The following is a 26,759-nucleotide window of genomic DNA, read 5'->3' on the forward strand; positions in this document are numbered from 1 at the left end:
TTCAATCCCTGGTACAAAACAAAACAAAACAAACAAAAAAGTACACATTTGGTGGAAGATGTTTTTAAGGAAGAGGACTTCCAGAATAATCCCTTTGTGCCAGGGTCCTGAAGAAAGAGGAGGTTCTTAGTTTGTACTGAATTCAAATGAATTAATTGGATCTAGACTTGGAATGTGTTGATGGCATATATAACAGACATGGAAGGCTGCCTGCCCAATATCCTTTCTCTGTGGTTTATTGCAGCCAGAACTTTGATTTTGGTTCAGGATAGCAGTGTGCCCAACAGAAGGCAATCAGTGATCCTACTTGCCCTAAAACAAGGGTTGACAGAATTTTCCTATAAAGGGCAAGGTAGTAAATTTGGGCTTTGTGGTCAGTTAGCAAAATTGGAGATATTATGCAGTAAATTCATATAATTTTTACATATTATGAAATATTTTTTCTTTTGCTTTTTTCCACTATCCTTAGTTCATAGGCTGTCCCAAGTCAGACAATGGGCTGAATTTGGCCTGTAGAATTTTTGGACTCCTGATCTAGACCAATCACACTGATTTTTTCCAGTCTCCTGCACAGGGTGGTCATGTGACCCAGTTCTGGCCAATACAACCTTGAATGGGGGTGGAGGTAGAGGGGTGTTTCTGGGAAAGCTTTGCAAGCTTGAGAAAAGGAGGTAGATGCTACAGCCAACCCTTCTCTTGCTCTGCTTTGAACAACTTCTTGAAATATGGAGCCACTAGTCATGATGTAGCAACAAAGAGGACAAATAGATTATGAGCAGAGAGAGCATGACAATACCAGTAACCCATTTGCCTTGTAAGTTGTCAAGTGAGAAAACTAATGCCCAAGGGTTTATCTAGATACCGGGCAGTTTCCTCATTGCTTGCTGCATGCTTAGCTGACCCAGTGTGCCAGAGATGTCAATCTTTATCTGACCAGCCCTGAAAGACTTGCTCCTCACAGGCTGGTGCCCAGTGGGCTGTTGTCCCACTTGGCCCATCCCACTCCCATCTGCCTGCTCCTGCTGTTAAGCCTGACCCAAAATTAGCCAATCCGTAGGCTGACCAGTGACCTTATGGCTTGGCTCAAATGATGAGCGGGACCAATCTGATTCCCTCTCAGGAAAAGGAGCTGAGTTTCCTTCTCTGGTTTTTGGCAGGACAGAAAGAGGTGGACACAAGCAGTATAGTGGAGATACATGAATAGTGAATCCCTGAAGGAAATGTCCAGAAATGTCACAGCTGAGGTGCTTGCAGATGCTTCCAGTGCATCCTTACCTCTGGTTCCTGGCTCTGAAAGCTCAACCTGTATGGCTCCATGTCCTGGATTTCTTCTTGATTCCATATGTATCCTGTGGTTTCCCCTTAATTACCCCCAGACCAGGGTAATTTTAGAATGTGGGCAGATTCTGTTCAGCATTCTTGTTGTTGCCTTTTTTTCCCAAGGGGCAGGGTGGGGGAAGGAAAGTGGGCCAGCTCAGACAGCAGGAGCAGTGCCAGGCCCTGCTTCCCTAAGGTCCTACCCCCCAGAGCCACCTGGGTCCAATAGCCCCCTGGGGAGCTATGCCAGGCAGAGAGGCTGTGGGGACTGGTTTAGCCTTTGCAAGCATCTGGTTTTGTGCTTCCCTGGAGTCACAAGAAGAAAAAAAAAAAGGAAATTCTTTCCAAGTGGATTTTGAACATGTACCCCCCTGGGGGTGTAACAGGACAGGAATAGAATCAGGGTCAGAAAGGCTTGGAGGAGTCTGAGCTCTGACAGGTCACTGAGCAGAGGACAATGGAGGTTCCAAACCTTTCCCCAGAACTGTCAGCGACTGAAACAGAGGGATCAAGGAAGAGTATGGCTGCTGCTGCAGGGGCCTGCAGGGGCAGTGGGGCTTCAGATGGGAGGGTAAGGTGGACTGGAAGCAGGTGTTCCCACAGGAGTGCACAGCATAGCTGGCTTTCTAGACTGTAGCCAGGATGAACTGTTTGTGAGCATCCTGGGGGTGGGGGGCTATGGGATACTCAGGGCTTAATTCCAAGTAGGGGATCTTTGAAGGAGGTCTTGAGAGCTTGAGGATTCTGGAAGCTGGAAATCAGAGAGGGCAGGGTATGCTCAGGAGGCGCGTGGCCTTGAGGTTTGTATTTGGGGTGTCTGGAGGTCACCAAGGGGGAGGGTGAACACATGCAGAGCTAGAGACAGCCCCTTGGGAGTCATTCATAAGCAAGTGGTCATTGAGATATGTGAAGTGGATGAGAGTATGTGGAGAGTTGAGAAAAGTTAGAATAAAACCCTGGGGAAACTTTTAAGGGCAGGGAGGGGAGACTTTAGAGAAGAGACTTTAGAGGAGAGAGGAAGAAGGGGGTGGAGAGGAAGTGTTCGTCATATCAGGAGAGACCCTGGGATCCCAGAGATCTCCTTGCATGGCCCAGAGGCAGGGAGTGAATATCTCAGCAAGCAAGGGGCTTCCATCAACATGGACTATGACAGAGTCATAGGGGAGGAGAGCGGAGAAATGGACTGTCCCAGGTGACTTGCAAAAGCAGCCTGGGAAGAGTGTGAGAAGCAAGGCAAGGTGGGTGGCAGGAGCCTGCTAGAGAGGGAGGGCAGACTGCAGCTTGAGTTCCTGGGTGGGAAGCAGAAATGAGGCTTTCTAAGGATTGGGGAGGAGGAATTAGGCAAATGCCATGTCTCTGGAAGCTTGCTTCTGTCTCTGTCACATCTCACAGGACCGCCCCTTTCACCACTCACCGATTCCTTCAGGCTTCACCCATCCTTGAGCACACGTAAAGGAGCTTCCCTGAAGGCAAAAGCCCTCTTTTACATGCAGCCGGGGGACAGTCTCTGTAATCAATCATGTAGTCCAAGCTGGGGGACTGAGGTACCTGAAGACCCAGGAAATGGTGCAATTGTACCTCTTCAAGGTGTTTCCAAATCACTTGCAATACCTCCCTCCTCCACAAGGGCATTGTTATTCCTTTCATTCCTCTTGGATATTCTTTGACCCTCTGACATGTCCCAAGGGCAAGGTCAGTGGCAGTGTTCTATTGTTTTTAGAGCAAGGTCCCTGGATGCCTCTGCTATATGGCATGGCCTCTCGGGGGCTCTGCAGCCCTCCTGCACTGCTAGTGGGCTTGGTACCTGATCTGAGGGGTACAGAAGGAAGCAGCTGGGTGCAAATGGCTGCTGTGCCAGGATACAGGGCTATGGCTTGAACCTAAGAACAGTTCTGCAGGTGATCATCACACCTGGAGCAAGTAGTGAGCAAGCCCTCAGTTCCTCCTGTCTCTATTTCCATTGGGTTATGCAGGGCAGGGAGGTCCCCAAATCCTCCTGATAAAGGCTCCTTCCCATTCTATTCTCTTACCCTCACTGTTGACCACCTGTGGATGCAACTAGCCTGGAGCGTGGGAGCCAACATTTACCCTGCTCAGAACTCTGTCTGGTTTACCACTGTGCATGAAGCCAGTGTTCAGTCATTGGACACTGGTGTCTGCCTCTTCTCCAACCTCTGATTTGAAAAATGGCTCCTACCATTTTTTTTGTGAGAAGACAGCAAGGGTGCCCTCCACCCAGCTTTACAGTGGCCAATATGTGCAAAGTATGCACTATACTCCCAGAACTGGCTATGAACTGTCCTTCCTATTCCTCGAGGTTGAGGAAGGCCAGGCCTGAAAGCCCAGATCCTTTTATAGAACCACCACCATGTGAACTATCCAAGCCCTGCCATTGACTGCCTTTTAACCTTGTAAAATGGATGTCAAAGGTTTGAATTATGGTGACCTTTCACATAAACTATCTAAGATAGAGACTTCTAGCCTCAATATTGGTCCATGTTGGCTCAGCAGCTGGCTTTTCCAGTTTCAGAATAATCCTAGGTACCCCAGGCAATGTTTAACCATTGCTCCTTTTAAGGGCTCACTGGCCACAATAATTACTCCCTTGCTGGTTGGATAAATGTGGTTGGTATTATCTAGCTGAAGACTGAACTGCCTACAATCTATGGGAATATGAGATTTTACTTAAAGCTAACAAACACTGATGCTAAGTATGGATTCTCTTCCCTAGCCCTGTATACCTGTCTACTTGGGCTTGTATATCTTTTCACATAAAGTAATTTTTTACCCATTTAACTGATGACCACCTTCCTCACTGAGGTCCTCAGAGCATCAGGGATGCATCTGGGAAGATCAGCAAAGGGATAATTTGTGCTTATGATTACTATTTGGTGACCAAAATTAATCATGTGAATTTTAAAAGCCAATAAAACTCCCAAGTCCTTTGGTCATGCTAAAAGACCCAAAGGACAGTAGTCATCAGTTAAAGAGACAGTTGAGTCGAAGCTAGAGAGGTAAATAGAGACCTAGTCTATCTTGTTGTGGGCCTAAGGATTTCTAAGGATTTTAGAAAAAAAAAGTTCTTTATGGATTATAGGCTAAAGTTTGCACAGTTTGGACAAAATATAAGTACTCTTACCAATAAATATGTTTCAAAATGACAAATAAAGCTCTCCCCAGTTGGCAGCTCAAAATCCCAGCAAGAAGTGATGGGCACAGGCACAATGAGCTATGTACAGAGTGTAAACAGTAAGGCCCTTGAAGGGAAGTCATGAGGGGCAGAGCCAGGTGATGGAGTGTGCACTGGACCAATGCAGGGGTGGGGGTAGGAGGCAGTGGGCCCAGGGAAAAATACAATAGGCCACCAAAGCTTGCTGGCAGTGGTGGCCGTAGACGCGCCACAGGGGACGACGGCGTCGGCGGCGGCGGCACTGGCAGCGCAGCAGGCGGAGGAAGGCGCGCTTGAACTCGCGGCTGGAGCAGGGGTAGATGAGCGGGTTCACGCAACTGTTGAAGTAGCCGAGCCAGAAGATAACCTTGAAGACGCCCTCTGATGGTTTCAGCTGCGGGAACAGGGAGCCTGGAGGGCACAGAGACCCGGATTGGTTAGCTGCTCCGGGAGCGGAAGGTCCAGGCAGGCCTTGGGTGCAAAGAGGACAGGCCCTCTATGCACTCCAGGGAGATTGAAAGGATCTCCCCCAGAGATCCCTTATATAATTCAGGAGCTCCATAAACTTGGATGGGGAAAGCTAGCATCTCCAACGTTTACTCACCTCTACCCAAAACTGATCATTTCCTTCAGTGAATGCAGGCAACAACCAGAGTAGAATTGGACAAAATCATGTGAAATTACTGTTTTTGTACATCAAAACTAGTAGTGCAAGATTGGCAGTTCCCGCGGATATTTTCCTATCACATTCAATTGCTGCGGATGTTATGAGATATTTTCTGTGCTTCTTGTTATTTGGAAATGACAGTCGTTAGAATGCACCACCAGATCTCATTTAATGCCTTAATGTGGAGGCACATTTCTAAGTCATTGATTTCATGTAAAAATATTTTGACAACTTTTTCAGTAAAATCGGTTTCATTTGTCATTTTTTTTTGTTTCATGCTTTTGAAAGTACGACTTAAGATGAATCCATAGATTTCACCAGATACCTGAGTAGTCCCCAGCACAAAAAGGGGTAAGAACCTGGGAATTAAACCTGGACTAAGGCTTGCCCCATGACAAGCAGTGTGCTGGGTTCTCCTGTGAGGAGGCACGAAGCATGGCCCTTGCTCCCAGGATAGCAATATGAACATCACTGAAATGCAGGTGGGGTGATGGTAGGGGAGTACTCATTTTGTTCACATAGGGAGGGAGCTTAGGCTTTGTGTTTCTAAGGATCTCAAAGAATCAGCCTGGATGAGAAGGGCCAGAGTGTCTTACATGTGAAAGCTACAAGTGGGTGAGAGAATGCCAAATTTGGAGCCTGGAAATATCCTGTAGGATCAACTCAGAAGACTTCATTTGGGACAGATGGTGAAGGGCCTTAAATGCTGGAAAGTTCAGCTTTTTATTTTGTGGGTTAAGAACCATGAATTGCTTAAAGCAGGTCAGAGATTGGGCATAGAGTTTGGCTTCTATAAACAATGCCTATGGGCTATCAGAATGCAGAACAGTGAGGCTGTCCTACTGTGGTTGGGGAAGATTTCTGGGATGACTTTGTGGGAGCACTAGGCAGGTGGGGGTGGGGGCACTGTTTGGGAGCTGTGCCAGGAAGACCCTCCTCTCCACAAATCTCTCCCCTGACATCCCCTCCACAGATCTGAAGGAGGCCATGTCTATGGAAAGAACAGCCAGTTGCAAAGATACACTCCAAAGAAACAGAAGCCACTTTCTTGTTCTTCTCTACCTAAGCAGCAGTAGGGGGCCCAGGGTGTTGCATCCTAGACAGGGGCTGCAGCTGCCCATGAGACCAAGCAATCCAGGGTCCTTAACAAACTGTGGAAACTTCTATATCTCCTCTTGCTCCTTCCCCACAAATAAGAGCAGGTCAGAGATTGGGCATAGAGTTAGGTCCCTTAGTGAAGGGGAAGAGGCACTATGCCTCACTCTTTGACCTGGAGACCTTTGCATATCGTCCACCCTCTACATATAGAAACAGTTCTGGGTGCCAAGAGATGTGGTGGAGGAAGAGGAAGGCCATACAGTATCACATGGCTCAAGAGCAAGCCATCTGGCTATCTAAAGTCTCACCTTGCATTTCTGTGACTAGAGATAATAATATTTCTCTGGAAGGGATTTGGTAAAGATTTATAGGTCTTGGAACTAGCATGTTAGCAGATTCTTAATAAATACCAGTGAGGGGCTGGGGATGTAAATCAATGATACCATGCTTGTCTATCATGTGTGAAGCCTTGGGTTTGATCCCCAATACCACAACTATACCACAAACTGGTGTCTATTCTCCTCCCTTCCTACTTTTTTCCTGTGGTTTTGAGAGTGGAGACTATAGTCTTGGGGAGAGACAAATTTCCACATATAGAGAGTGACCAGAAACGTGGCTGAGATGTGGTAGGTTTTGGGGTGCTGGAGCATCAGTCAGGGTGGATTGAAGAGATGATTCTCCCTGGTAGAGGTGTTGGGTAGTCCCTGGAATGTGTGGGTCATCAGGGTGGACCTCAACTTCCAGGAAGGCAGCCCTCAAGAACAGCATCCCTCAATGGCTGCAGTCAGATCAAGTGCTGAAAATAACTTCTGACTCAGGCTACAATTCTTTTATATTTAGCCCAGGATGACAAATCAGTGGACTATGCTTTCCAGTGGTGTGCCTGAAGCCGGCCAAATGACATTGTTATCAGCATGGTTTTTATTCAGACTGGGGGGCAACACAGCATTTCATGATACTGCCTGGGTCTTGATGTAAACATTAATATCCTAATTCATGCTCAGTTGACATGTGTGAAGCCAGCTGTGAACTGGGAATTCCTTACATATGAAAGAGGGAATTCAAACTCAGCCTCCCAGTGTATCCTGTTGAGGATTTGTCTTACTTTGGGATCTCCTAGAAGCAGACTCTGAGACAAAGATTTAAATGCAAGTCATCAATTTGGGAGGCAAATGAAACACCTGGAGTTGGGAGGGAAAAAGAAAAGCAGGAAGCCCATGAGAGGTGGCTATCAAGTTAGTTGTCAATGTGGGCAACTGGGGCTTAATACCACCAGTGGGGCTCTAGGTGACTGTGCAGAACACAAACCTCAGAGTGACCCAACTGGGGGGAAAGGAGGTGGGGTATTTACACTCCCGTTCCCATCAATTATGTTGAGCTGCTCTATCTGGGTGTTCATTTTTCTACTTCTTGCCTGCTACCATGGTGGACAAGGATTTTGGTGGGAAGAGAGTGTTCCTGGGCAAAGTAATACAGGCATGTGCTCAGGTCTAAGTGGGTCCATGTGCACTGAAGGTCTAGGGGAGATGGGTAAGTGCCAATAACTTCCACCACAACTGTGTCTTATTTGCTTTCTGTCCATGGTGTGCAGACATGTTGCCTAGAAAATATAGACATCTGTGCCTTGGGTTTCAGATTCCACAGGCCACAGCTCCCCTGATCTCATACATGGCAGGTCTAAGGTTCATATAGACCAGATTTTAGTGGGAACTTCTTCTGCAGAACTTCTTTTATCAACCCTTCCTGATCCAGCAGAATTATTTGTATTCCTGTCCCCTCAGCCAACCCCCAGATCATCACACTTACTTATAAGTTCCAAGAACACTGTAAGTAATTATTGGTTTTCTGTTTATCTTGTCCTTAAATGCTTGGCACAAAACCCCTTGAAAATGGAAGCCTGAGCATTTCATTTCCTCACTTAAAATCCGTTTCCCACTGCCAACCATGACTTCCTGTTTTCTCTTCCTCGTGCACTTTGACCTTCTTCCAGCTCCTTGTATCCCTCCTATCATGCCCTTCCTTTTGGGCTTAGTAGACCTCCTGCTTGCCAGTACCTCAGCCATTCCCTACTCCATCCTCCCCCGGGACTTAGGCTGGATTCATCTAGCCAGATCCTAACCCCAATTTAACCCATCTCCGGCAATTTAACCCGTCTCTGAGCACACTTAGGCCTCCATCCTCAGCCGTGTCCAGAAGCTGCAGTGATCTCAGCCTGCATCCTTGGCAGCTCTCTCTCCTGTCCTGCTCTAGCCTTTCCAGCTCTGAGCCTGGTACCACCCTTTCTTCTTCCCCAAAGTAGTTGAACTCATCTCCTGTTTCACAGAGGGAACTGAGGCCACAGAAGCTAGCCACATGCCCAAACCATCTGGCCTCTCTTCCTCCTGGGTTAGAAAGGAGTCACCCTCCTACCCAAAGTTGGTGTCCCTGCCTGTGTTGAGGTCCTTGATCCACCCTGTCATAGCTGCTGTCTCTCTGGTTGTGGCCTTGTGCTCCTCACCCTTTCCAGGCTACTCTTGCTGCTTCTCTTCTCCAGGGCACATCACCTGTCACCCTGCTGCTTTCCCCACCCCTACCCCCACCCAGGGCCCCTAGCCTTCGAACATCACTCTTGGCCGCCTGGATGCTGCTCATTTTATCTGTGGCTTCCAGGATGCCAATTTTATGATTTGTAAACTATTCGTGCCAGTTTCCTTTCCTTTCTTGTATACTGACTCTTTAATAAAAATTGTTACTGCTCCATTACCCCATGACATGATGTTTCTTGGAGGCAGGGATAGGATTCTCTATCTATAAGTTCCTGACCCAGAACAGTGGCTCTAAAATATTTGTTGAATGAATGCATAAATGGCATTTGGATAGGTGGTCTCTAAAGTGCTTTCTGAGTGCTCAGTACCCACTAGCCTCCATTTTGGGGCCTTGAAATGTTTTTTCATTGAGTCCTCAAGACAGCCCACTTGTAGAGATTCTAGTTAACCCTAGAGGTCAAGGTCAGGCTGTGCTCCTGAGCTGGTCTGGTCCTAAACCTTTTGGTCTTCCCATATCATCACTTAAGAGGGTCAAGGGCCACAGCCACTCTTTATTCCTGCAGCAGCTTCCCCACAAGCAGCATGCCTGTCCCCACTCCTGAGCATGGCTGATCTGGCCAGGAGTGTGGCACTCCTCCTTTCTCCACAGGTAGCCTCTTCTCTTCAGACTCCGCAAAGACCACCTTCTCTGCAGGTGTTTCTGTGATTAACCTCACCTCACTGGTGGCCCCTGGGCAGGTGGTAGTGGTCTTTGGAGTGTGTGTGCCCAGCATACTCTCTTCTGCTTGCCCCAAGCTATGTGACATTGTTGGCTTTCTGTATGGCCTCAAGGGTACCCTATGGCACTCAGAAGGGCTGAGCTGTTGCTTTCTCTCTGGAGAGAGCATTGAATAGACCCCAGACTCCTAGGATGAGTCCCAGAGATCGGCCTGGTTGTCTCCTTCACCTCCTCAAGTCTTTGCTCAAAAGTTACCTCTTGGAGACTAGGAATGGAACCACCATCTGACCTAGTTATACCACTCCAAGGTATTTATCTTGAAGAATTAAAGTCAGTACATCATAAAGATACATGTATACCTATGTTTATAGCAGCACAATTCATAATAGCCAAATTATGGAACCTGCCTAGGTGTCTATCATCAGATGAATGGATAAAGAAAATGTGGTATATACGCACAATAGAGTTTTATTCAGCCATAAAGAAGAATGAAACTATGTTATTTGCAGGAAAATGGGTGGAACTTAAGAACATTAGATTAAGTGAAATAAGTCAAACTCAAAATGTTAGGGGTTCTATGTTTTCTCTCACATGTGGAATCTAGAGAGAAAAAAGGAGGGAAGGTGGGTGGGATCTCATGAAAATAGAAAGGAGACCTGCAGAGTGGAGAAAAGGGACTGGAGGAAGGAAAAGGAGAGGGACAGGGGAAATATTGAGGAATGATATTGACCAAATCATATTGTTATATTTTATACATTTATGAATATGTAATAATGAATATCATTACTAGGTATGAGTATGATGCACCAATAAAAATGGAAAAAAGTTACCCTTTGGTCATTAAATAGATGCCCCCACTCCCATTTGCTATGAGGATTGGCTACCAATGGCTCCTACTTGTCCTCCTCTCTGGAGAGCTATTCCCAGCCAATGGGCACTGTTTCAAGTGGGGAGATGAATCTGACTCCATGTGGCAGCCCATAGCCAATGGCAGCCCCTTGCTTCATTGTGGTACAATTCTGTGCTGCCCTTCTTTCTCCTGAGTTCCCTAGAGTCATCACACCGAGGCAAGCCTTTGTTGGAGACCACAATCTGGGTTTAGCTCTTCCCCTGCCCCATGTTGCTTCCTCCCTTCCTCCCAGATGTCTCCTGAGAACATTCTCTCAATAAATCCTTTGTAAAAAGAACCCCCATCTCAAACTCTGCTTCCAGGGCACCTGATCCAAGACACTCTTGGTCAAGTTCCTGAATGTTTCTTCAAGTTCTTTTGCTTGGTTCCAAAACTCTGATCCAAGGATTGGTCCTTGGTCACCACCATAACTTGTCTGCCTACTGCTGGGAAAGGTGAGGTTGGAGTGTGCACATTTGTGACCATTCCTCCTCATTCAAAAGGTGGCTGGGAGTGGGGTGGAGGTGCAGTGGCTACTTTTACCACCATGAGTAGAGACAGGATGGATGTAGATAGAGATGACCGAACATAATCGTAGCTCTTGTCAGCCTCCCTCTGATCCTTGTCCTTGTTCTGTCATGTGGTTAGTCTCCACCCAGCGGCTCCTGCCTGCCTTCCCCATTCCCTGTATTGGGGTTGCTATGACTTGGATATGTGTCCCCCAAAGACCCATGTGTTAAAGGCTTGGTCCCCAGCCTGTGGAGTTACTGGGAAGTGACAGAACCTTTAAGAGGTGGGACCTAGTGAGAGATCTTCAGGTCACTGGTGGCATGTCTTTGAAGGGGATTGTGGGACCCTGGTCTTTTCCTCTTCCTCTTCTTTCACTTCCTGGCCATGAGGTGGGTGGTTCTGATGTGCCATGCACTTCTGCCATGGTGAGCAGCCTTGTACAGGCCCCAAAGCAACAGGGCTTGCTGATCATGAACTGGAGCTTCCCAACTACGAGCCAAAATAAACCTTTTTTTGTCTTTTTACATTAATCATCTCAGTTTTTTTTTTTTTTTGTACTGGGGATTGAGCTCAGAGGGACTTGACCACTAAGCCACATCCCTAGCCCTGTTTTGTGTTTTGTTTAGATAAGGTCTCACTGAGTTACTTAGCGCCTTGCTGTTACTGAGGCTGGTTTTGAACTCAAATTCCTCCTGCTTCAGCCTCCCAAGCCACTGGGATTACAGGCATGCACCACCACACCTGGCTCAGGTTTTTTTTATAGAGATGTAAAACTGACTAACACAGGGGAGTCTGTCTCAGGAGTCTGACCTAGTGTCCAGGGGACCTGACCCCTGGCTGGTCAGAAGATGCAGGGCTTCTCCTGAGTCAGCAAATAGCCATGTTGGCTGGGTCAGCCTGGTCCAAGAATTGTTGGGGAAATTGAGGCGGGGGATTGTTTGTAGTCTAGATTATGAAAGACCAGTTCTGTGTTCTAAGGTGGAGCTGCTGAGATGTCAGGTAAGGCAGGAAAGGACATGGCTGGAACTGAGCACACTGGCCAAGCCCGCCGAGAACAGACAGCTCTGAAGCCAAGGGGGCAGACTGAGTGATTAACAGTACTTTTTTGGCATCACCAGAAGGGAACTTGTTCTTGGCACACCATCAGAATTCACAGCCAGTCTCTCCCATAACTTGTAGCCAACCATGAAATATCAGGCTTCACCCCAACCTCCCCCTTTTCCTATCCCCTCCTCCACTAGTGATTTTTCTACCCATAGTACACCATCCTCTCTGGCTGAAAGATACAGAGGAGTTAAAAATACTCTGTCCTTCTAGATACTCAGGTCTCTTCCCACCAGCGGGTCTAGGAGAGAAGGAATTCCAGTTCCAGATTCCTCTCCAGTCTCCCAGTTCTCTAGCTGTTTGGGCAGTGGCTCTGACCCTGAAGTTCAAAAATCTCTCCCAAGAGGGGCTAAACCTCCGACCCCTCACGGACCTCTTTGCTAAATCAGAAAGGGTCAGACAAGCCTCTCTAATAAAGCACCTTGGGCGAAGACTTGAGGGCCTGTGGGGAGCAAGCCATGCATCTGACCGAGGAGACAGAATTCCAGGCAGTGGCAAGGGCATGAGGCATCAGGGTACCTGACAAGTTGGGGATAACCAGAAATTAGGATGGCTGCAGCAGAGAAGGTGAGAGGGAGAGTGGAAAGAGATAAAGCCATTTTGAAGTGGAAACACAGAAGGCTGCCAGAAAGAGGTGAACTGGGTAGGAGCCAGAACTCATGGACTGTGAGGACGTGGAAGGGTGGGTTGAGGGCACTGTGGGGCCAACTGTGCCAAGCCAAATCTCTTGAATTCCATGCATTGCTAATTTTCCATGGTGAGGGGCAATTGGCAGGATCTTATTTCTTGAGATCGACCAGGAATAGGCCAGAAGTCCTTCTGTGCTGCCATGATTGCCTCGGGATACTTGGGCTCCCTGGGGCTGGCAGAGAACTATTGGTCTGGCCTGGGACACCCTTCTATAGCAGCAGGGTGAGAGAGGGAAGGGCAGGCAACTCCTAGAGCACAGAGGCTGTATGGAGGCCACATTAGGGATGTAATATCCCTATACTGGCTCCTGCTCATTTCCCTTCCACTCTGCCCCCTCCTCTTTCCTTTAATTTCTTTTCCTCTTTCTCCTCTTGGTTGCCATCTCTTCACTCATCTTTCCTGATCTAATCTGTAGCTTTGGAATGGGCCATACCAAGCTCTGAGTGACCAAGACTGCAGTTCTGCTGAATGGCCCTTGTGCTCAGCCCCACTGGATCCTGACCCAGGCATGAGCCTCTGAGCTCTGGGGCCACACTGGCAAATGGCTCATAGGTCTGAGCAGAATAGCACTTCTGCCAGGGGAGAGAAGGTCTCCAGGTAGTGGCCACTCTGTCAGGGAGTCCCAGCACTGAGCTCATGAGCATTGCCTCCCAGACCCCATGTTAGTTCTCAGGGGCCAGAACTTTGTTCTCCTGGGCCTTCACTAACAAAGTGAAGGAATGAAAATCCTCCATCATCCCCAGGGTGCAAGATGAAGCAGAGCTTATGTGGTCTGGAGATGGGAACCCTCAGGGACGCTGCAGGTCCATAAGAGGCTCAGGCCATGCAGGGAGTAGCCATGTCCCATGGCAATGCTTGGGACCTTTTCTTGGCCAGCATCTGGGACAGGAGGGTGCACAGCACTGAGTTTGGGGGATGTGAGCAGGGGCTGAGGAGTTGGGTGAGAGATAAAGCTGAAAACATGGCCGTGGAGTGACCCTTAACCCTGGGGACAGTGGCAGGCTTAAGAAGAGGAGAAGAAAAGGGGAGTCCAGAAAGAGAAAACAGTGGGGTTGGGGTGTGCAAGTGTGACAGACAGAATAAGAGCCCCCAAGAGATCCGGACCTATGAAATCCACCTTCCATGGTGAAGGGGACTTTGTAGATGTCATTCAGCATCTTGAGTGAGGGAGATAATCCTTAGTTCTCCAGGTGGACACAAAGTAATCACAGGGGTCCTGGGGAGAGGAATCGAGGCAGGAGGGTCAGAGTCAGAGAAGACATGACAACAGAGCACTGCTTCAGGTAGAGGAGGGGCCCAGAGCCAAGGAGTGCAGCCACCCCCAAAGGCTGGAAGGGGCAAGAGGGGGATTCTCCCCTCGAATCTCTAGGAAAAGCACAGCCCTAAGGAGACTTATTTTTAGGACTTTTGATCTTCAGAACTGGGAGATAAAATGTTGTTTTAAGCCACTAAGTTTAAAGTAATTTGTTACAGCAGCAACAAGAAACTAACATCAGGGGGTTTGACGGGCTGGTGGGGACTTGGCAGCTGCAATGTGGGCCTGGAACTTAAATATGGATCTGAGGGGAGGGGGCCTTCTAGGAAGGCTGAGAAGGAGTAGGAGGTACACCTGGAGGAGTAGGGGTTAAAGAGGGAGACGAAGACTCCTAAGAGGCCAGGAGAGAGCATGCAAGCTGACATACAGGGATGAATGAAAGAAGGACTTGAAGAGTCAGCTCTGAGTATGAGAATCTGGCAGTCACCAGTGACCATGTCAAAGGCAGATCTACAGCAGTGTCTTCAGAGGATGAAGGTTGGGGGACGGATGGCAGGAGATATGTGAGTGAGGCTGATGTGTGTTGGTAGGTGGAGAAGTATTGATATCAGATTATTCTTTAAAGAAGTTAAGTTGCAAGGAATATTATTGCAAATAAGTGAAAGGGAGGAAAGATCACAGTGAGAAGATAGGGAGAGGGTGAAGGCAAAGGGGCCACAAGGTTGAAGGAGACACATCTTTAAGAAAGCTCTGGACACATCAGTACGCTGTGTATGGGAAGAGGAGAGGTGGAAGGTAAGGAAGGACAAGCAGTAGCTGATAGAGGAAGATCCCTTGGAAGGGAAAGAGCTTTGAGAGGGAGTCAGAGCTGATTGGGAACCTGCAGGAATTCTGGAGAGATCCTAAGGCCTGCTGCCATGCAGAGCCCTGACTATGGAAGGTGATTTTTGTTTAGTGAGTGCTCACTTAGATCCTGGGATTGATTGATTCACGAGAACTGATGGTTCAATTTTCAGGAATTTTGCAAGCTGGTGTGTGTGTGTGTGTGTGTGTGTGTGTATGTGTGTGTGGTGCATGATAACTTGCAATTGGCCACAGTGGGAATATTTATACTAGGGGAATGGGCAGATGCTACAAATTAGCTCCATCCCAAAGCCAATTATTATTATTTTTTGTTGTTTTTTTTAAAATTTTTTAATATTTATTTTTTAGATTTCGGTGGACACAGCATCTTTATTTTATTTGTATGTGGTGATGAGGATTGAACCCAGCGCCCCACGCATGCCAGGCGAGCATGTGACCACTTGAGCCACATCCCCAGCCCCCCAAAGCCAATTATTGAACATTTCCCAGAACATCACTGTGTTCCATGTGAAAGAATGGCTTGAATCAGGATTTGGGACTCATAGAAGTAGGTAGATGGGAGAGAGTTAAAAATTGTTGGAGAGGATGAAGTGATAGATCATGGGACTAGCTGGCTAGGGAAGGGAGGTATAACTGGTCAGGTAACAAAATGTAGGGCAGAAAGGTGAAGGCTTGGGTGGTTGAGATCAATGAGCAGAAGTAATGGGAGCCAAGGAGGCAGGACAGGAGCAGATTGGGGCAGGCATGTGGACTTGGGCATGGCCCTAATTAGAATGGGGAGAGGGAAGGTCACTGTAATGGGGAGGCCAACGTGTCATCATGGTCAGCCTCAGTATAGTGATGTCACACTGATGACAAGGGCAGGGATGAAAGTGAGGGAGAAATCTTGTGACCCCAACACTTAGGTCTTTAATGAATGAGGCTGGGTGATCCAAAGGTCATTGAATGTTTGGGACAGCACTTTAGCAGGAGTTGGGCACAGGATGAGATCTGAAGGGAAGGGATCTGTCCCCAAGGACAAAAACCCATCCCCATCAGTGGTGTATATTTTCTTTACAAAAGATAAAATATATTTCCTAGATCTGTCCACTAGATGTGTAACCAATTCAGAATCAAGGAAGAGCTGAGAGCTCAAACTGTGGTCTCTCACTTGTCATTTTCCACTAAAAGATACCAGAACTTTTAAGAGAAATAACTAATTCTAGGTCCAGAGCAGGAAAAGCATAAGCTGAGACTAAAATGTCTCACTAGATCAGAAAGTAAGGAAGTACTCAACATTCTCTGGGTTGTGCCAAAGATCTCAGGAGCCAATTTTAAAAGGTGCTCACTAGTCAAGCCCCAAATGGTGATGTCTGTAAGGTGTCAGAATAGCATGGATGTCTAAAAACCATGGCATTATCATGGTATTAAAAAACCCCCATTGGTCACCTCTGAAAGAACACTGGAGAATTGACTCCTCATTTGATATATAAGGAGGAACGTTCAGTACCTCTCCTGCGTCTTCTATAGACACTATTTCAACCAAACAGCTAGTGGTGAATTCTTTTTGAAATTCTAGTAAAAAAATCCAGAAGTAATTATAGGATTAAAATACCACCACTTTAAGCCCCAGTGGTCCCAGCCATGATCAAAGCTGCTAAAGCCAGCAGAGGAGAGGCTGATGAGTTACCTTACAATGGACAAATCATGCTGACAGCACCTGAACCCTGATCAATCTTGACATCACAAAAGAGAATTCTTGTCCAAACCACCAAACCTGAATCTCATCAAATTAGCTTATAGGCAAATAGGAAACAGAGGGATATGGTAAATGGTACTATGGAGATGTGAAGTCCATATATTGTGAAATATACCTTGGGAGAAGCAATTTTGTTTCTTTACTAAAGAAATTAAAAGAAAAAAGAGGTAGTGGTGGTGGTGGTGGTGGGGAGGGATGTATCAATTAAGTAAACCTGGTAGGCAAATGAACCACATACAATATATGTGCCTTTTTTGGATCTTCATTCTAACAAAGTAAAAGTTTATAAAGCAACCAGCAACCTTTTGAACACCAGTTAGATATTTGAATTAAATTGATAATATTAAGTGGTCATTTTAATGTGTTACAATAGATAGTAGTTATTTTTTAAAAGTCGTTTTCTTCTAGAAATACATATTGAAAAATATACAGTTAAAGTGTTATGGTATCTGGGATTTTTTTTTCAGAATAATCTGCAATGGTGGGAGAGTGGGTGGGGTTGAGATGAACCAACATTATTAGCCTGGGGTTGAAGCGGGGTCATAGGTACATGGGGGTTAATTACACTGTTCTACTTTTGTAGGTACTTGAAACTTTCCATGAAGAACAAACAAACAAACAAACCACCACCAACAGCAAAAGCCCAGGCTGGAGCTGTAACTCAGTGGCAGAATTGTGCTTAGCATGTCCAAGGCCCTACTTCGACCCATAGCACTGCAAAAACAAACCAAAACCAAAACCCCCCAAAACCCAAAAAACAAAAAAACAAACAAACAAAAAATCCAAAACAACAACCCCACAAAGAACCCTAACACATGGCTTATTCGTAACAGTTACTTGATCAATGTTATATATTATGCTTAAATTTTTTAAAGCACATACATGGAGGGTCATACACCCATATCACTAGTAAGGATGATTGACAGTTAATAGAGGGAAGTTATACTAAGTGAGATAAGCCAGTCCCGGTAAAAATACCACAACATTCCACATATATGATCACCTGAGGTAGTCCAATTCATAGAATCAAAGAGCAGGATGGTGCTTCACAATTCCTCAATGGGAGTTGCCAATCAATGGGCATAAAATTTCAGTTCAGGAAGGTGAATAAGTTCTAGAGCTCTTCTGTACAACATAGTTCCTGTAGTTAACAATACCATATGCATACTTAAAATTTATTAGGAGGGTAGATTTCATATTAGGTGGATAAATTAATAAATAGATGGATAAATAATAAAATACCACAATATGACACAAAAAATAAAGTAAGTAGAAGGCTGTGTAATATGGTTTGGATGTGAGGTGTCCCCCAAAAGCTTACATGTGAGACAATGCTAGAAGGTTCAGAGGAGAAACGATTGGGTTGTGAGAGTCTTAACCCAATCAATGATTTAATCCCCGATAGGGATCAAGTGAGTGGTAACTGAAGTGATAGAGTGTGGGGAGGAGGTGGGAGCTGGAACATGGCTCTGGGGTATATATTCTGTGTCTCGAGAGTGGAGACTCTCTTTCTGCTTCCTGATCACCATGATGTGAGCTGCTCCCCTCTGCCATCCACTCCCGCCATGATGTTCAGCCTCACCTCGAGCCCCAAGGAATGAAGCTGGTCTTCTATGAACTAAGACCTCTGAAACCATGAGCCCTCAAATAACTTTTCCTCCTCTACAATTGTTTTGCTCAGATCTTTTAGTCACAGCAGTGAGATAGTTGACTAAAACAGCTGTGCTTTACCACACAGGCCCTTGGCATGGCAGGATGTGAAGAGGCCATGGATTCTGTCCTTTTCTTCTTCTGCATACATTTACTGAGCATGTACTATGTGCTAGGTGCCACAGAAGCACAAGTAGGAGACTTAATGCCAGACTTTTCTTCAGGTTTTTACATTACATGGGGGTGGGGGGATGGGGACAAATGCCATCACCAGTGACCTGTCACACAGCATCCCCACCTCTTCCCCTGCACCTGCCGACCCAAGAAATATCTCAGGAAGTTGTGGAGATGGGTCCTTTAGAACATGCCAAATCTCAGAAACACCTGCCTGCACCACTCCTTACCGGATTGTCACAGCCTGCTTTCCATTCTGGACATCAATTCTGTTAGATATGGAAAATGAAAAACCCCCAAATAGTGTGGCCTTGGAAAAGGGAATGAAAAGAAAGCCATACATTGATAGCTTTAATCTCTTTCAAGATAAATCCTTTCCAGATGCTGGCCACAGGTGGGGAGAAGGTGTTTTATGAAAACTAGAATGATAGTCTCTGGGAAGCACTAATCTCTTCTAAGATAAATCCTCTCCAGGTGCTGGTCACAGACCTCCCCACCCCCCTAAAAACCCAAATTCCTGAGTGCTCAAACTCACATGCTCACTAAATCGTCTCTCAGTAAAGCCTATATAAGCCTAAATTCCTTTGGCCAGTGACTCATTTTCCACCAGGAAAGTGGGCCCATCAGAGGTGTCACCCTCTTCCTGCATGAAACTTCTTTCCTCAATAAAAAGCTGAGCTGATCCATGAAGTTTGCATCCGGTCTGGTCTTTTTGTGCTAACAAATTCCTCAGCATGGCTCATAGTCTCCTACCTGTTTTCTGTCACTCTCATTAAGGTACTCAAATTGACAGTCAAGTTTATAAGTGCATACATCTCAAGCGTACATCTTGCTGACTTTACATATGCAAACAGCGATGTGATAACTGCCCAGAACAAGATACAGAACATTGCTAGTTGAAGGTTCTAGCATTCGCTTCCAGTAGGTACCAACACACACACACACACACACACACACACACACACACTCTCACACACTCACACACACGTAATCACTATCCTGATTTTTATTTCTGTTGATAATTTCATATATTATTCAACTTTGTATACACAGAACCATATGGTACATATGCTTTAAATTTCTGATCTGACTTATTCTACTTAGTGTCATGTACACAAAATTCACCCATGTTGTTGTGTATACCTGAGGTTTGTTCTTTTCCCTGTTGTACAATAGTCCAGTTTATTTCTCCATCCTCCTGTGGGTGGAGCTGGCCTCATCCCTTGACCTTTCTTCTCATAGACTACACATTCCAAGGGCGTCTCATAGACTTCCAAGTCAGGAGCACCCCTGCTATATGGTCACTCTTCTATGCCCACTTAGTAAGTTCTCTCACTCTTCAAACTATGTATTGAATATTCACAAGGATAGCACACTGTGGGGAAAGTATGTGCAGTGTTTAAGAAGCATGTGCACACCTAACTAAGTCTGGGTGGTCAGGGAGGTGTGCTGTATCACAGAGACAGACTGACAGTAGGGAGAGAGACCTGGTGAGGCTTGTGGATGGCTGGTGTGTTGTTCTGGGACATTGGCTGGATTGTGGGGGCTTCTATTATCTGGGCTTCTGGACAACTTGAATATCTTGAAGTGTATTTGGGAGGGGTCCTAGGTTCTGAGCCTCTGGGACTGCCCTGGGTGATGGCATTCAGAAGCCAGGGATACTTTGTGATCTGCTCAACAAAAACGCAGCTGGGAGTGCAAGCTTGGGAGGTTTGCTAGTGGTTATCAGGAATGACAGGAGGTGTGGCTCATGTATGTATGTGTGTGTGTGTGTATGTGTGTGTAAATTGTAGGGGACAGATCCACCTCTGGGACTGGCTGGGGGCATTTCCCAGGCAGTAAAAGCCAAAGGTAGCAAAGTGTTATTGCTGTGAAGACACCGAGAAGAGACACAGCCTCTGGAGACTCTGGGAAGAGGAAGGAATCTCTGCAGCAGATGGAAGCTTGCTAGAGGCAGGTTTCCCCTGTCCTTCCTGTGCCTCTCTGGCCCACAGGGAAGGTGACCTGCATGACTACACTGAGTGATCGGCTCAGACCTCTGAGAGCAAGGGGACTCATGCATCAAGTATTCCAGGGTCAGAAGGCTTCACCAGGCACACTTCCAGCTGCCCACCCCTCCCAGGGCTACAGCCCCATGGTGGCCATGCTCCCACCTCAGGGATCCTCCAGGGAAGTCCCAGGCAGCAGCTCTGACTGTTACCTCTCCCCATAACCCTCTGCAGGTTTGTGCTGCTCTAGACATTGGGGCTACAGGATGCCCGAGAGCGGGAACCACTTACGCAGTTTCCTGTGATTTTCCATGGCACTTAGCCCTGCGCCAGCTTGCTGAGGTCAGTGGGTATGTGTCTGTCCTGAGTAGGGCTGCCAACAGCCCCTCCCCCACAGGCCTCTCAGACCAGTGTCCATATTCTCTCCTGTCCAACCAGGAACATCTTTGAAACTGATGGGGAGCACTATCATAATCACATTGGTCAACAGGCACAAAACAGGACTGTCCTAGGTGAACAGGGATGTGCCATCACTATGCATGCTCAGCTGAGTATAAGCATGAAAGCCAAGGTTGGGGGGCTGCAGGTGAGGGGTGATGGGTGTTTATGTGTCCACAGGCATCTTTGCAATCAGTAGCAACCTTTGCTGCCTGGAATCACTATTGAACTCTTGATGTCTCATGTTCATTGAGGGACCCTCTGCCTGTCTCAGGGGAATGCGTGCTCTGCAGTTGCTCCTCAGGTGGGGCAGCCAGAAATGAGGGAGATGATTCCCCAGTCTCTTTGAGCCCTTCAGGATTTTAGGTGTCTGGCATCTGTGTCCCCAGGGTTTCAGGACACCCACAGATGGTGCTCTTTCTCTCTGATGTTTCTGTAGCCTGACCCACAGCATTAGATGATCAGTCCATGGCCCACTGAGCCAGTGTCCCTCTATGACTCTGGACCATTTTCTTGTTACCCCCCAGGGCTATTGGTGGCTGTTGTTAAAGGACTGTCTCTGCTGTGGTTTTGGCTGCTGCTTCTACTTAGCTTTGTGTGTGCAGGTGTGAGTGGGGACTGTTAGGCTGCCCTGGGTAGTATCTTTATGGGTCTCTTAATTTCTATGGCCTATGGCTTTTGTGGACACACACTGATATTTCCCAATCCCTCCATTTCTGGTGCTCATTTCACCTAGTGTGGCCATTAGGATCTGCGAGGAGGGAGGTGCTGCCTGTATGGCCATCTTGCCCAGCTACCTTTATTTATTTATTTATTGTACCATGGATTAAACACAGGGTCACTTAACATCTGAGTCATATCCCCAGCTCTTTTTTAAATTTTTTGAGACATGGCCTCACTAAGTTTCTCAGGGCCTTGTTAAATCGCTAAGGCTGGCTTTGAACTTGTGATCCTCTTGCCTCACCCTCCTGAGCTACTAGGATTACAGGCATGTGCCACCACACCTGGCCCAGCTGCCTCTCTCTCTGCTTTTTCTGGCTCTTTCAAAGCAGGTGTTCCCTGAAGCTCCACCGAAACCCTTCTCTTTTCTCTTCTCCCTCCATCCTTTCCTACACACCATGCTCCTGTGAGCACCCCCATCCTTGACCCCATAACCAAGTTCCCCTCATCCTCCCCTCCCCACCATATACCTGGCACCTTCATGCCAAGATCTGCCTGCCCCTTAGAGGCCAGATTCCCTTCAAAGCGTTGCTGCTCAGAATGTTTGGGCTCTTCCAAAGGGACCTTCCCCATCCCAGGCCTGGGGGGGGGTGTTAGGACTTCCAGTCTAATTTCCTGCCTACACAGCCTCCAAGCCATTCCTGGTCCCTTAGCAGCCTCTGCCCTTATATTAGCTCTTCAAGTCACATGGGGAAGATTGGAATATTCTGTTTCCTTGCTTGTCCTCTGTTCTCTTGCCTCATTTATTGTCAATACCACTCCATTCAGCTCCACCAGCATCCCTCAGCTCTTGTGTGTATGTCTTAAACATACAGCTCTATGACTTTACATATGCATACACCCATGCAAATCTCTGCCCAGAACAAGATACAGAGCTTCTGAAGGGACCCCATGCCACTTGTGAGGAGCAGCAGAGACTGAGGAATTGAGAAAGAGCAGTGGATCCTAGGAAGGGGCAAAGGCCCTGGAAATTTAGGGGTGATTTCCTAGAAGAGGGAAACATGTAATCCGGACCTCAAAAAACAATAGTAGCCCTTTGCAGTGCTTATTGTAACTGCAAAAACCAAGAAAAACTGCACATTCAGCAGGATACTGGATCAACACACCTGGAAGACACTCAAATGTATTGTTGTGACAATGGCCCAGCATGGCATAAATTTCAAGGACATAATATTGGGTTAAAAAAGGTAAACTGAAGAATGATATGCACAGCAGGTGCCATTGATATAAATTCTAAAGACACACAAAGCAATGCTATACTTTGTTATGTATACAGATGCTTGTGCTAAGAGTATAAACAAATACACGGGAGTGACAAATGCCAGATTTGCCTCTGGGGAGGCAGGGAGAGAGAGAGGAAGGCAGGGAGGAGGGCACTGGGTTGCAGCTGGGTTCTATTTTTTTTTTTTTGAAAGGAGCAAGAGGAAGGGATCTAAGGCAAATATGGCAAAATGTTAATATGTGTTCAAAATGGGTGGTTATAGTACATAGGTGCTTGTTATATAATTTTCTACTCATTTGTGTTTTATTCTGTAATTAAAATTTTAAAAGAAGTTAAAGAAAATATAAAAAGGGAGGTGGCTTCCCTCCAGGGAACCTGTGTGAATCAAGGTGCAGGGGGAGAATGAGGGTGCTTATGGACAAGATGCAGGGGGGCAAGGCCAGCACAGGGGTGTGGGGATGGAGCTCAGAGAGTTCTAAATCCTGGGTGGCTGAGTAGATGTCTAAGGTGGGGGGCACACCCATTCTCTCATGACTGCTTATTTGTCTTCTCCTCTAGGTGTGTTGCTTTCAAGACATTCCTTGCCCCTGTGCTCAAAACAGAGTTTGGATTTTCTTCCCAGGGTAGTGGGAAAACTCTTTGGGACAGATGACTTCAAGTGGGGGCTTTACTCATGCCTTACTCTGAGTTAGCATCAGCATATCCAGCACTTGCTGTGTGCCACAATTATATTCATGAAATATTATTCTCACCATAGCACTCTAGGCTGGCATTATTATCATCACCACCATCCCTATTTATAGATGAAGAAACAGAGGCACAGAGTGGGTAAGGGACTTGCCTGAAGTTCCACAGAGGCAGAGCTGGGATTTGAACCTAGGCTGTTTGGTGTCAGAGCCTGTGACCACAATGTGGCACTCTATTTTCCCTCATATGCCAGGTGCTGTGCTGGCCACTGTGGATTCATGATGAGACAGTTATGGGACCTTGCCATCACAGAGCTTCAGAGCCAGTGGGGAAGTCAAACATCAAATCAAGCAACACACACATATGTAACTATAACTGATGATTCAGTGAAGACAGAGAACCTTATCCTTTGAAAGAGAAAATAGGGAGGACAACTGAGACTTATAACTCTAAGAAAAGGGGACATTTAAGTGAAGATCTAAAGGATGAAGAGTTAGCCAGGAGAGGCTGCTGGTGGGCGGGTGTGTGTGTGTGTGTGTGTGTGTGGAAGCTGTCCAGATAGAGGGAAGAGCAAGTGCAAAGGTCTAGAGTCAGGTATGGGTTTGGTAAAGGAACCAGACAGGATCAGAGTGGTGAAATATGCAGGGGGCAGGTAGAGGGAGGGAACAGGGGTAAGGTACAGGGAGGTAGCCCCTTCCTTGGGACCTCCCTTTCTGGAGGGGAATTACATGTCTGGGATTGCCCTAGTTCATGCCAGTGGTTCTAGTGTAAACACTCATAGTGTCCCATTTTGGCTTGAACAATAAAAATTTGAAGGTTACCTTCTCCAGGCCATGGTAGAGTTTGGATTTTCTTCCCAGGGCAGTGAGAAAACATTGAGGGATTTAGTAGGAGAGTGACACATCTAATTCATAATGTATAAAGGTCACTGTGGCTGCTGTGGGGAGAGGGCCTGCAGTGGAGCAGGGGGGGAGGCATTGTTTCTTCCTCGACTCAGTCTCACAAGGTAAGAAGGGGGCAGGTCAGGGGCACTGGGGGGGGGGGTGGGGGTGGGCTCTGCTTGAGCAGGCTGAGGCTGCAGCTGCATGGGAAATGATTCCAAGCAAATGTCCCCACAGATGCTGTCTCCTTCTCCTCCCCATGCTGGTCCAGTCCCTAGTCCCTGCTGAAAGAGGTCTCAAGGAGTGAAAGGAAGCCCCTGAGAACATTGCCCATATCCCAGGGCAACTTGTGAAGGAATTAGGAAAGTTCCCTGACTTCATAAATTTCAGAAATGACGATAAACAATACTAATTGTCCATTTTGTAATTTGCCCTGTTTTTTCCCCCTTCTTACCCCACACAATCCTCTCCTGCAACTCCTTCAAAAAGAGCCTTCAGACATAAAAGCTCAGGATACACTCACAGATACCACTGAGGCCAGCTTCCAAACTGAAGGAGTGCTGAAGGAAGCAGGTGGCTTCTAGAGTATGGTGATGCACAAGTGGATGGGCCAGGGCCTGCTTCTCATGAATGAATGAACACATGGGGACCTACCCACTCTGTGCCTCTAGTTCGGGATGGCAGGTATTGTAGGGGTCACATACACAGCTGACTACACAGTATGGGCGATATCTACAAGGATTTCTCATGGTCATGGGGGGCTGGAAACAAGACCGGATTTGTAATAGCAACGAACAGGAGAAGAACAAAGAGCTGGAACCTTGTGAAACGAAACCTGCTTCTCATTTCCCCTATACAAAGTAAGAGATCAGGAAAGTCGCTAAATCAACCCTACAGGGTTAGGATGGAACCCTAAGGAGGAGTGGAGGATCATCCATGTCTGCCAGGAAGCCATAGCCACAGGCTTGGAAAGGAAATGAAGGGGCTAGTGGGAGAGGGGTCGCTTACCCAGCGGCAGGACGAAGAAGAAGGGGAACCAGCAGAGCACGAAGACACCCACGACGATGGCCAGCGTCTTGGCTGCCTTCTTCTCACGGGAGAACTTGAGCAGGCGAACAGATAGCGAGCTGCGGAAGGTGTGGCCCTTGGTACTCTGAGTCCCATGCGTCCCGTCTGCGCCAGCGGCTGCACCACGACAGTGGATACGCAGCACCACCTCGGAGGCCTTGCCCCGCTCACGCTTGACGCCCGCCTCGAGGCTGCGCGTCGTGCTGCGTGCGACCACGTACACACGGCAGTACATGACCACAATGACTGCCATGGGCAGATAGAAGGAGCACACCGAAGAGAAGACAGCATAGCCCGCCTCCTCCGTGATGCCGCAAAAGCGCTCGTCCGGGGGCACCGGCTCCTTCCAGCCCAGCAGAGGCCCCACGGACACGACGAGGGCTACGGCCCAGAGCAGCGCCAGGATGGCCGCCGCCTTGCGCTCTGTCATGATCGCAGGGTACTTGAGTGAGTGGCGCACGCCCACGTACCGATCCACCGAGATGGTGCAGAGGCTAAGGATGGAGGCCGTGCAGCACAGCACGTCCACCGCGGCCCACACGTCGCAGAAGGCCCGGCCGAAGGCCCAGAAGCCCAGAACCTCCATGGTGGCGGAGAAGGGCAGAACGGTGGCGCTCAGTAGCAGGTCGGCTACAGCTAGGTTCACTATGAAATAGTTGGTGACCGTCTGCAGATGGCGGTNCTGCGGCGCTCCCAACTCCGTGCGGGGGGCGGGACGGAGGAGGGGCAGCGAGTGGAGGGAGGAGGGGGCGGCCGGAGCCGAGAGAGGGGGCGCCGCGCTCCCTGGGAGAAGGGGCTCTGATCTCTGGGAGACCGCGTGTGTGAAGGTCCGGAGGGGTTGCGGTGCTGACGCGCTCTCCGACTCCTAAGCCACCTACGCTTCGCCGCTGGTGCCAGGACTGCTCTCTTCCCTCGCTGTTCCCTTCGCGCGCTCTCCCGCTCCTCTTCTGGATCCCCTCTCCCGTGGTTCTCACTCCTCAGCCGCGTCCCTCTTCTTCGCTTCCCCTTTCCAGCCTCCGGGTCACTCACTGGTTGCCCTTGGGCGTGCGGAGCTTAGAAGGCGCGATTTCTCTGTCCCCAGACTCCCGACTCCGGCCGCCAGAGAGCAGCAAGCGCCCGGGATCTGCGGACTGCGGACTGGACGGTGCAGTGTAGCGGCGGTCGCCTCCTGAGACTGCCTGGATCAATCTGCCGCACTTGTTTTTTTTTTTTTTTTCCTTTCAGGCCATAGGCTAGAGGAGGGTCTCAAACCCTTCTGCCAAGTACGAAGGCGTGGAGAGAGCCCCGGAAGGGGCCAGAAGCCTGGTATAAGCTGAGGCTCTAGCTGGGTATGATGGGCGCCCGTGGAACAGACTGTGTGGCTATAGCCCTGAGACCCTGCCCACGA

General features: G+C 47.8%; 1 protein-coding gene across 1 annotated transcript in view; it reads right to left on the reverse strand.

The window, feature by feature from the left end:
• Positions 1-211: 211 nt before the first annotated feature.
• Adra1d (adrenoceptor alpha 1D) overlaps positions 212-26,759 on the reverse strand; it is a 38,276-nt gene continuing 11,728 nt past the window's right edge. The window contains exons 2-3 of the mRNA XM_048810562.1: positions 25,313-26,237; positions 212-4,897 (exon numbers count right to left, since the gene is read on the reverse strand). Of these exons, the coding sequence (XP_048666519.1) occupies positions 4,587-4,897; positions 25,313-26,237 (1,236 nt within the window). The 3' untranslated portion in view covers positions 212-4,586. The remainder of the gene's footprint in view (positions 4,898-25,312; positions 26,238-26,759) is intronic.

The sequence above is a fragment of the Marmota marmota genome, unplaced genomic scaffold, assembly GCF_001458135.2.
Source record: "Marmota marmota marmota unplaced genomic scaffold, marMar, whole genome shotgun sequence".
NCBI classification, from domain to species: Eukaryota; Metazoa; Chordata; class Mammalia; order Rodentia; family Sciuridae; genus Marmota; species Marmota marmota.